At 38.5% G+C, this 11,834-nt stretch overlaps 2 protein-coding genes across 3 annotated transcripts; one reads left to right on the forward strand and one right to left on the reverse strand.

Moving 5' to 3' along the window:
* The first annotated feature begins 1,219 nt into the window (after positions 1-1,219).
* LOC120013054 (U-box domain-containing protein 13-like) lies at positions 1,220-6,925 on the forward strand. The gene is made up of 4 exons (XM_038864680.1): positions 1,220-1,791; positions 4,010-4,126; positions 4,619-5,074; positions 5,521-6,925. The coding sequence occupies exons 1-4, from the start codon at positions 1,519-1,521 to the stop codon at positions 6,667-6,669; spliced, it is 1,995 nt and encodes a 664-aa protein (XP_038720608.1). The 5' UTR covers positions 1,220-1,518; the 3' UTR covers positions 6,670-6,925.
* Positions 6,926-9,581: 2,656 nt separating this feature from the next.
* LOC120011533 (dof zinc finger protein DOF3.6-like) lies at positions 9,582-11,631 on the reverse strand. 2 transcript variants are annotated; one of them, XM_038862670.1, is made up of 3 exons: positions 11,301-11,631; positions 10,469-11,096; positions 9,582-10,174 (listed from the first exon to the last, which is right to left on the reverse strand). In XM_038862670.1, exons 1-3 carry the CDS (start codon positions 11,349-11,351, stop codon positions 9,879-9,881), a joined length of 975 nt encoding a protein of 324 aa, XP_038718598.1. In that variant the 5' UTR covers positions 11,352-11,631; the 3' UTR covers positions 9,582-9,878. The 2 variants fall into 2 exon arrangements, with proteins under 2 accessions (XP_038718598.1, XP_038718606.1); XM_038862678.1 differs by having other exon boundaries at positions 9,582-10,171; positions 11,301-11,517.
* Positions 11,632-11,834: the final 203 nt, after the last annotated feature.

The raw sequence follows: 11,834 nt of genomic DNA on the forward strand, positions 1-11,834 counted from the left end.
GGAGATTGTTGTGGATAAACTGTCCTACTGGTGATTCCATCATATTTTTGTAGATATGGTTCTAATAATTGATAAGAAAATAAAGCATACTTGACATTAAAAGTCAATCCATGTTCATATTCAGAGAATCCGATTTTAAGCAAATTTGTTTGGGCGATTTTAAACGTCAATTTAAGCTACAGTAGACATCACCGAGATAAGAAGGTGATGGACTGAAGAGCATTTCCAACCATGTCCTCAAAATGGGCGTATAATTTCCTCTATTTTTTTTTTAAAAAAAAAACCTATTTTAGGACATACTATTTTGACACAACAACTCTCATTTTAACATTACAATTTTTAATATTTTCTAACATGATTTATGAGAGAAAGAAAGAGAGGGGGAGAGCTCCGAGAGAATAAAATATTTTTCTTAGTTTTGAGGTACGGTGCAAGACTGCAAGTTACCACATCCCATAATTTTGGATACCCTTTGGTGTATCCGCTCAAGTAGAGCATTGGTTATTGGTGTCTTGTTTGCTTGCTTGTTGGCATTTTGGATTGGTTGGGTTGTCCTATTCTTATTTGGTGGAGTTTGTTTGGAGTACCGAAGACTTTTGTTTGCTTGGTATTCGTCAAGGTAAAGATTTGTGGAATTATTGACTCATACTTGTCATATATTGTTGTAGGAGTAAGATAGTATCTAAAGTGGCATTGTTCTACTTGTATTGGGTAAGCTCTATTGGTTTGTAACTTTTTCATATAGTGAAATTGATTCTCTACTGTCCGTGGATGTAGGCTTCTGTGTGTCGAACCACGTATATTGTTGTGTTTTGTGTCTTTACCGCTTTGATTTGCTTGAATATTGTTTATTGGTTGATTCTCTACTTAGCTTCAGTTGGATTATTGGTTGAATGACAATCGCGTTACATGTAAAGGATCGATCCATGGGCGTGAGTTCGAGTCCCGCCCCCTCCAAAACCCTTGATTTAAAAAAAAACAACCTCTTAATGTGGTTAAAAATTTAAATCTAAGCACACGTGTCAGAAGATCTTTAAATACGGAGCATATAATTGCTTTGAAGCCACAGCCCCGATTTGTTTCTTGTCCTTGCTAGTTTACACGAAGTAGCTGACCCTTAAGTTCTTAACCCCGCCGCTGAGCCGATCAACTAAGCCAAGCTGACAGCTTAAGATACGTTCCTCTAAAAATACTAATCCAAGATAAAAAGAAATCCACGAACAAACCCAATACTTAAACAGTTAACCCAACCCCGGTTTAGCTTACCCAGCCGCGCCACGAAAACGCTCTTCGCGCGTGCGTCCTTCTCTTGCATTTATTTCTTTCTGAGCAACTCTGTAGTCTCTCATGGCGTCGAGTATGGCTTGCTTTCCGTTTCACTACCACCAGTATCAGCTATAGCAGCAAGTTCGTTAGAAACAGAGGAGCCTCAGCTATCAAATACACAAGTGTATAGTAACTATTTCATTCAACGGTGCCGTCTTGAAGGAGATCTGGATTTCGGTTTTGGTTCTAGCTATGGAAGAGGAGAATAAGTTAGAGCTAGTACAGAGCCTGATCGATACAGTTAACGAGATGCCGTCGACGTCCGATTACAGGTCTACTGTTAAGAAGCAGTACTGCAATATGGCGAGGAGATTGAAGCTGTTAACCCCAATGTTCGAGGAGATTAGGGAAAGCAAGGAAGCGATTCCAGAAGAGACCGTTAGCGCTCTGCTCTCTTTAAAGGAAGCCTTGGATTCTGCAAAGGAGCTTCTCAGATTTGGCAGCGAAGGCAGCAAGATTTATCTGGTGTGTATGTTTGTTTTACTTCAAGCAACTAGTGTGCGCCTTTTCTTCGGTTTTTTGGATCCGTTTGGTTGACCAGAAATTGGAGGAAAATAGAAGAAAATATGAAGTGTTTTCCTATCACTCGAGCTGTTTTTAGTTGTTTCTAGGGTAGTATGAAGCCTCTCATAGGTCAAGCAGAACCTGTAAATATTGGAAACAACAAAAATATTTCTGGCAATAACATGTTCATAATCTTGATTTCGGCCACTTAGATATCAAAACTAACCTGTCAGTACAAACTTTTTTAGGCCGTACTAAAAGTTTTGAGCTCATTTGGTACTTCCTCTGTTTCATTGAAATATGATCATCAAAATTGAGGCTGATTTCGCTCTTCCTGTCGTTGCAACGTATAGGATCTTTATATGCTTGGTATGTTTCTTATGGAGCTGAAAATGGAGAATTCATGTTATTGCTGGAATTTCGAGACTGAATGAATCAGCAGTTGACTCAAATCATTAAAAGCAGAGAGAAATAAATTAAGATAATATGCGTATGTGGTTTTAGGATTTTTCATCAAACTACTTATAATATGTGCTTTGCTTTTTTGGTTTTGCAACTGTTGTCTTGACTCAAACCATTAAAAGCAGAGAGAAATAAATTAAGATAATATGCGTATGTGGTTTTAGGATTTTTTTTCCATCAAGCTACGTATAATATGTGCTTTGGTTTTTGGTTTTTCAACTGTTGTCTTGTGCTAATTTTTTTTTTCTTTCCATCAACCTTTTTTTTTTTCTCAGTAAGATCCTTTTATGCTGTCTGAGGGAGATTCCATATTTAGCAGTCTAAATTGATTTTTTCTCTTATGAGAGTGAACGTATTGACCTTGAATAGGAGTAGTGTCTCTTTCACTCATAGATTGTTCTATATGAATCTCATTGTTATCGGTTCTTTAAATCAATTTTTATCTCCATTGGTGCTTCTCATTTCGAGAATTCCAAGATACATTACTTGGATACAGCTTTGTCTCTTGTGATGTTTTATCCACTCGCCACTGTCGTTATAGCTGTTCTGATGGTTTAGGAACAGCAAAATAAATTATCATATTACTTAATATTAATAAGAGTTTCGGGTATAGAATTGATACAATATCTTCTAGAAGTTTGAAACCATAAACAACAATCTTTCCGCTCCCCCCCTCCCCCACCTTTCGGCCAACACACACACGGCCTCTCACCTAGAAATAGATCGAAAATCTACGAAATATTGGAATTAATATCCTAGGTTGTTTCACAGTGGCCTGAGTAATTGGGACAAGTTTCTCTTGTGGTGGCACCTACGTCTTTACTATCAGCACTTGGTTTTAGTATAGAAGTTCATCTTTTTTCGGTTTTTGTTTCTTCAGGTTGTTTTTTTATCATGATACTTACTGATAATGTGCCTGTTCGTAAGTAAATGTCCAGCTTAGTAGAGAGAGAGAGAGAGAGAGAGATGTGTGTCCTGGCTTCGTATTTTATGGCCAGGGAGTCTTTAGAAATTCATACATGAACCTTGGCAGGGAGGGATGAAATGCTACGTGCAACTTTCCTCACCTGCTCCAGCACCACAATAGGTAAACGAGATAGATGAGATTTTTGGTGGATTCCAATGTTATCAGCTATGATTTGATTAGGAAAGATATGCTAATGTGTGGATGGAAATGTTATACATCATTGTAACAGGTAGAATGTTTTTTATAACTGTTTCGCTTGGATACCAGATGCACTTGAGCTACTTGTTCGCATTCTTTCTATCATCTGTATTTATTCAATCCCATGTTTGGACCTGTTGATCTGAAGCAATAATGTTTAGTTCATAATCAACATGAAAATGCCGTTTTGTAGTTTTTTTCAGACTGATGCAAAAGCGCATACTTGTTTGTCTGGGTTTTGGGGAAGCTTTTCTTTTGCCTTCAATCAGCTCATTGGTTATATATGGCCTATGCCCGCAATTTGCTGCCAGTTTTGGTTTATGAATACATTTAGCTGCAGTTGAGTGATTGTGAATTACTGAATCCATATATGTTCTAAATGTACTCTTTTAGTTTTTGTGCAAAAGTCGTTGGAGGTTTTTTTTTTTTTTTTTTTGAATGAGGAACAAAGTATTAAAGCATTTTCCAAAATGCTAATATGAACGTGTAATCTCTATGGTTTTGGGGGATAACTTCTCTTAATTTAAACTGGCATCTGTTTACTTTTTTCAGGTCCTGGAGAGGGAGCAAATAATGAATAAATTCCATGATGTGATTAATAAGTTGGAACAAGCTTTAAGTGGAATTTCCTATGAAAACCTTGATATATCAGACGAAGTTAAGGAACAGGTAGATGATTGCCATTGAACTTTCTTTTGTCATTATTTGGAGGTGTAATATCGAAAGAACTCAGCCTTGAATTTTCCTTTCTTATTATATTAGATAAGCCTTTATGGCACATTAAATTGACATGGTAACTTCTTTTTTCCTCACTTATTTTCCATTTTTCTCATGTTTGTTTATGTGCCTTTGGGACTGTGGTGAAGTGTTGAATACCTTGAAGTGATTAATTGAGAAATTTTTTAACATGGGTTTGTACCATGGTAACCTCAATTAGGTGACTAATTTTCTATCTAAAATTCAAGTTTTTGAAGATCCTAGAATATGTTGGTTCTCAATTCTTACATTGAGGAAAACCCCCTTTTTGGCATATAGTTCATTGTTGAACATTAAGGGTCCCAAAGATAGAAATCCTCCGTGTTAATCCATTCTCTCATTTTTCACATTTACATACACAAATATTTTGGCTGGGACAATGATTTAAACACTTTAAATGTTTAGGTTGAGCTTGTTCTTACTCAGTTCAGAAGAGCCAAAGGAAGGGCCGACTCTCCAAATGTTGGGCTGTATGAGGATCTGTTATCCCTTTCCAACAAAACCAACGATGCAGCAACAGATCCAGCTGTGCTGAGGAGATTGTCTGAGATATTGCAATTGACAGGGATAGCTGATCTCACACAAGAGTCACTAGCTCTTCATGAGATGGTTGCTGCCAGTGGTGGAGACCCCGGTGAGAGTATTGAGAAGATGTCAATGCTATTGAAGAAAATAAAGGATTTTGTGCAGACTGAAAACCCCAACTTGGATGGTCCTGGAAGAGAAAAGAATCTTCCTCCAAGTGGCAGTGGACAACTTCCTTCCGAAGGGAACGTCGGGGTTCCAGTTATACCAGATGATTTTCGATGTCCAATATCCCTGGAGTTGATGAAGGATCCTGTTATTGTTAAAACTGGGCAGGTATATGCACTTTGCATCTCCGGCCATAACATAGTCAACCCTCTCTCACATTATTTCTGTTGTCACAATTCTTTCATCTTATCCTCAGTGACACACTTAGAGTTCTGGCCCCTGCAACCTTCTGGTCCCTTTTGCTGTTAAATTTAAACAGAAGGGAGAATGGTCCCTGATGAGTGCCTAAGTGAGACCATCCAAGCTAAGGCTGATGGGATGGTCATTTCCTTCCATGAATTCTTCATTATAGGTTGCTTGCAAAAAAGCACAAATTTGTGAAAAAAATCAAGGAGTTTCCTTGAAGATTCCATGATTGTCGTCAATATGATTGGTTTGACCTTTTCTTTTTTTTTTCACGAGAATATGCACTCCAAGCATAGAAAATACTGAGACTGGCCTACAAACATTATTCTATGTATATAATTAACAGGTTTCAATTTTCCTTCTTGTAGACCTATGAGCGTTCCTGCATTGAGAAGTGGCTGGATGCGGGACATGGCACATGCCCAAAGACGCAGCAGACTCTCACCAATACTGTTCTTACACCCAACTATGTGCTTCGTAGCCTCATCGCCCAGTGGTGTGAGGCCAATGGCGTCGAACCACCAAAACGACCTAGCAGTTCTCGACCCAGTAAAACCACATCCTCGTGCTCTCCTGCTGAACGTACTAAGATTGAAATTCTCCTCTGCAAGCTCACATCTGGTAACCCTGAGGACCAGCGGTCTGCTGCAGGTGAGATCCGCCTTCTTGCCAAACGAAATGCGGATAATCGTGTTGCCATTGCTGAAGCTGGTGCAATCCGACCTCTTGTTGAACTCCTTTCAACATCTGATTCCCGCACCCAAGAGCATGCTGTTACAGCACTTCTTAACCTTTCCATATGTGAAGATAACAAAGGAAGTATTATAACCTCGGGGGCTGTACCAGGAATTGTTCATGTGCTTAAGAAGGGAAGCATGGAAGCTAGGGAAAATGCTGCTGCCACCCTTTTTAGCCTCTCTGTTGTGGACGACAATAAGGTTACAATTGGTGCCTCAGGCGCCATACCCCCACTAGTGACGCTGCTGAGTGAAGGTACCCAAAGAGGGAAAAAGGATGCTGCAACAGCACTCTTCAATTTGTGCATTTACCAAGGAAACAAAGGAAAGGCGGTAAGGGCTGGAGTTGTGCCCATATTAATGCGGCTACTGACGGAACCTGGAGGTGGAATGGTGGATGAGGCGTTGGCCATACTAGCAGTACTGGCCAGCCATCCTGAAGGGAAGGCAGCCATTGGAGCTGCTGATGCAGTGCCAGTTTTGGTTGATGTTATTGGAAATGGGTCACCGAGAAACAGAGAGAATGCGGCTGCAGTCCTGGTGTACCTTTTTTCTGCAGATCAAAAGTATTTGGTAGAGGCTCAGGAGCTTGGAGTCATGGGTTCACTGTTGGATTTGGCACAAAATGGTACGGACCGGGGAAAGCGAAAAGCTTTACAGTTGCTGGAGCGATTGAGCAGGTTTGTTGGCCAGCAGAAGGAGGCCCACGCACAAGCCGAGGCTCAATCTCAAGCACAACAGCCACGGCCATCCTCCACTGCGAATACTGTGGATAGCTGAGGTTTTCCCCCCATTTTAATTTTGTTTACCTTGTTACTTCATTTTGTTTCCCTTTTTTGTATTGAAAGAAGCTGATTTGCTTCGGAGGGAAAGGTGGAAGATCACCTGCCCCATTCTGTAAGTGATATCATTTGTTCGTGTGGGACAAGATTTACAATTGCAAGATATATACATGCAAATCCAATGGGGACCAGGAAGAAAAATTGGATAGGTTTTGAGTAACTGACGTACGTGTATGAATTGTATCACTGTGCCATGTATCATCGTTCATCATTCTCAGTTTTTATCGAGAAAATTCAAACTACTAGTGGAAATGAAGTTCTCCAGCACGTTGATGATAGAAATTAAGCGTCAAAGGGGTTTGATGCGGGACGTCATGCGGAAATGTTCGAGGAGTAGTTGGATCTATGCAAGATGAAGAGGAAAATTAGTGATAAATATTAAGTAGTGTTCTTTTTTGTTGAATAGTATTTAAGGGGTATTTTTGTATTTTCTGTTGAAAACTCTTTTTCCTGGAATAAACTCTCCAGTTTCCTAGAGTAAACTCTCTAACTTCTTGGATTAAACTCTAATTCATTCCCTAGACTTAGAGACGTTTAAATAAGTCTGATTTTTCTTGAAGCCTTTTTATGTTTTAGACATTCATCAATTAAATATTGAGAATTCTTTCAGTTTTATGGTGGATTTTAGATCTTGTTATTTTCAGGGTTCATGGTCGTAAATCCTCTATACTTTCGTTCCGTCAGGGTTTTTTTTTTTTTTTTTTTTTTTTGCAAATTAATAGCCAGATTCTTTGTGATGTCAGTACCCTTCCCTTTCTTTGCAGGGAAGGCTTTTAATTACAAGACAAAATTGCCCCACAGAGTTCTTGTAGTTGAAGAAGCTGGATTTTGATGATGTCATGACTGAACACTGGCCATATCAAGCCCATAATAAAGCAGTAATATTGGGCATGTATAGTTTTTGTCAGTAAGACAAAACCCATGGGAAATGTAGGACCAATTTGCTTTAAATTATTTGTTTTCACTATTGCGTCTCAAAGACGGCATATATTAATAGGTTGGCATGATCCTGTCGAAACTATATAATTACGACGTTTAAACATTTTATATGAGTCTAAACTCATAACTTCAAATCTACACTTATAACAACGTATGTTAAATACTTAAAGATGAAAAGTTAAAGCTGGCCGTGGAAAAAAGAAAAGGAAACAACATAACAGTGCGAGAAACTTCACGTCTATCGAAGTGGTCATAATCATGAAGACAACATTCTCAGCCTCGGAGTCGCATACAAATTTCCGAGCCCTCTCTTACTTTTGATTTGGTGTTGGTGGTACTGGAATAGAAGCTACGTACCCCACCAACAATAGCAACCACTCCTCTTTTTTCTTCTTTCTCTTGCATCCACATTTTTGGTATATGCATGTTGATCCGTATATACAGTTCTCACTATCCCAACTCTCTTCCTTTTTTGAATCCATCCACTTTGATTGCTTTGCTTTATTCGTCTATGCAAATACAGTCTTGGTCCTCGCAAAAGCATATCCTTATTTGGTCCACATCAAAACCTTATATTATATTATATTATATATATATATATATTTATATAATTTTGCTTATGTAATAATAATTCTTGGGTATTCTTATAGAGTATTTTTTGAATGGATATGAGAGGAGAGAGAGAGTCCAAAATGACCTAAAGCAAAATGCTCAAAAGTTGCCAATTATATTCTTTTTGACCGAAATATACTTGTGAACATTCAATGTTTTTTTTTTTTTGTGTAACATTCAATGTTGTTTCTAAACGAAATTCTAGTCTGCAACGTCCCAACTATTGGTTTGATTGAAAAACCGAATTTGCATGGTTTTGAGTGGGGGGTTTTGGCGTTTTGTTGGATGTTTTGTCTTTTTCTTTTTTTCTTTCACTTTCCCTCTCAAACAACGAATTAAATGAGTACGTCGAATCCTATGATATTTCTTATTATTACAAAATCATTCCAAACAGTAGTTGTGTACATGGAAATGATACTGGTGATGATGATCTTTTCTCTTTTCTCTTTCTCCTTTTTTTTTTAACGTACATAAATAAGTAAAGAGTTCCTATTTTGCATGCGGAGTCCTGATCGAGTGAAGAATAAAAACAACAAACCTCTCCGTGTCTTAGATTTAAATCTCCTAAAAATGAGGGGAATTCAAATGTCGCTACTTAAAGAAGAGGATATTGAAGGGGACAAGGAGAGCATTTCAAGCTAAGCAATGGCGTTTAAGGATACCCAATCGCATACACTTTTTTTTTTATAATCAATAAATCATCTAAATCAATAGTATGTCCTACGGACAGTTGGGCGAGTGTAAATCTCGAGCTATCAGAATAGCCCACACTACACTGATGATACATGTATGACTTTGTCAAATCCCATGTGAGTAGAGCCCGGTCCGCCCAGAAGTGGGACACCAGCAAATATCCCTACTGGTTGGTTTTAACTCCCGACCTCGTACGTCTTTCGTCTAAGTATTAAGAGATAACTTATTAGCCTATCGTCAAGTGATTGTCAATCACATACTCACACACACGTATAAATCGATTGATACTTAAGTCGAGATTTCATAAATAAAGTCACCAGCACCTACACATAACAAAATGAAGCAGTAACCAACTTACCAACATATATATGCAACCCCCTCATACTGAAGTGGGTTGAAACATACATCTTAGACACTAATACACATCACATGGATTCGTAGGGTTGCTTCTCTTATTCTGTTTGATGATTTTTACCCTAACTAGATGCCAATCCACAAATCAAAACATGTTAAAAGAAAAAGAGTGCGAACCCATGATATATATATAACTAGCATAGCACATGATGATGTGCTAACTAGTGAAAATGCTAATGTATAACAAATGAATTAAAGGAAAACAAGTTGTCATTGATAACTAGGATTAATCATAAATATGAGTTCATCATCTCTTGAAACAACAAACACCAATGGCCTCACACACATTCCACGTATAGAAATACAATAACAACACAACTTCAATATTCTTCAACCAAAAGCAACAAATTATTAATTAGGATATATATAAAACCCGAGCTCTACCTTCGATCCTATCGGATCATCGTCGTGAAGAGATTAATCCGATTCCACCATCTTCATTAGACAATTCTGGGGGTTAGAGAGTTGCCAATCCAGAAATGATCCATTTTATAGCAGATGAGTAGTGGAGGAAGAGCCAAGACCTGATAAATCCGTCCAAGTATTTCCACCACTCCAATTATACTGATTATTGTTCTCCAAATTAGCCAAAAGTTGCCTTGATATCAGCCCGTGGTTTTCTTCCATCTTCACCGGAGCTGGCTGAGAAACCCTAGAGCTTGAACTAGTCATTGCCCGAAGCTGCAGGCTATCTCCAACCATGAAAGATCCTGCTTCCCCTCCATCACTTTGAAATGAAAACAAGCCTGACTGTGCCTCAAAGAAAGGAAATTTCTGCACTCCTACTTATCAAGAACAAGAGAAAACAATACTACTATGTAAGTGCCTATTTAAAAGAATTGAAAATGATAAATATGTCATCACTTTGGTATCCTGGTTATCCCAGATGTTGAGTTGAACGCACAAGATTCAAGTGAATTTATGGGCTCCACATGATGCACAAGAAATTCTGTGCGTACAACTAAGCAGTTAAGATAACTGGGATACCAACAACTGGGATCCCTATCATTACTGTAAATGAATACATATCTATGATCTTTTAATTATATGAAAACTAGCCCTATTCAAGTAAATCACACCTGAATTGCTTGGTATCTGAAATCCCACATCAATTTGGCCGCCGACACCGCCGCTAGTGGCTTCAATGCTTCCCTGAATTCCACTAAAATTCAAGCCAGGATTTCCAACACTATACTGACTAATATTGGGCAAATATCCCAAGAAAGGAAACTGATGAGAAGCTTGTTGATGATGAGGCAAGTGACCGATCATCTCTGAAGGAATTGCACTTGTGGAGCTTGAACCACCTACTAATTGCCTCTCACTCGATGAAGCTGGAGATGACTTGGAGCTACTGCCACTGTTTTTACTCTTCTTGTTCCTCCGGCAACCACCTCCCACCGGAACATTTCTCAGGGCACCACCTCTAGTCCAGTACCGCCGGCAAGTCTTGCAGAAATGGCGCGGTTGAGAGAGGCTATAGTTATTGAAATAGCAAAATTTAGTGTTGGTGGAATCACACCTAGGGCAGTTGAGGGCTGCTTCTGGCTGCGGTATCTTGGCTAGTCTGGCTCGATCAGCCAACGACCCTGGTCGGATTGAGCCTGCACCCGCCGCCACAAGAGGAGGTTGTGGAGGAAGAGGTGGAAGCTGTGGCGTTTGATGATCATGAGGAGCACTAATTATTCCTTCTTGTTGATTTGATTGCTGCAGCGCTCAAAGTTAGAAAAAATTTGCATGAATTAATTGTACGCAAAGCAATAAAAGAAACGAATTAAATCTAGGATATTCAAATATAGATCACAAAGGGATAGGAGTATATCTATATATCTCTTTTTCCCCCCTCATATATATATGCTGTAAATATTCTTGCTTTTGTGAATGGAATTAAATTGAAGAAAATATTCATACCTGGTGCCAATTAGGAGGATCTAAATAGACTGGAATTGAGGAGAAAACCATTTTTTTTAAAAATGATTTTCGTTTGCTTTTTATAAAGGTTGATGGAGCTTTAGCAAAAATGGTGGTGGAGAATCACAGAATAAGAGAGAGTACCAGCAGAGCGAAGAAAGAAAGGGAAAAGAGAATTAAAGGAGAAGGAGGAAAGAAAGATAGGGAGGGGCTTTTGTATTTGTTTAGTTTTATTATATTATTTCATTCTCTCATCTCTTTTTGTTTTTTTATATATTTAGGGTTTTGAATCTTTTGATGAGTGGAGGAAAGAAGTTTCTTAGCAATGAAGCCTTTCTTTCTAAGGCTATATTGACTGCAACTTAGTGCTCACTAAAGAGAGCTGTGACTCGTCATGCATGGAAGATATATATATATATATATATATAGAGAGAGAGAGAGAGAGAGAGAGAGGATCCAATGGTGTAGTGCCTGTTCTTTTTGTGATGGGATCTCCACAAGTAATCACACTCCAAGTTAACTATGTGTGCGTTT

The sequence above is a fragment of the Tripterygium wilfordii genome, chromosome 2 (genome assembly GCF_013401445.1).
Source record: "Tripterygium wilfordii isolate XIE 37 chromosome 2, ASM1340144v1, whole genome shotgun sequence".
Classification (NCBI taxonomy): domain Eukaryota; kingdom Viridiplantae; phylum Streptophyta; class Magnoliopsida; order Celastrales; family Celastraceae; genus Tripterygium; species Tripterygium wilfordii.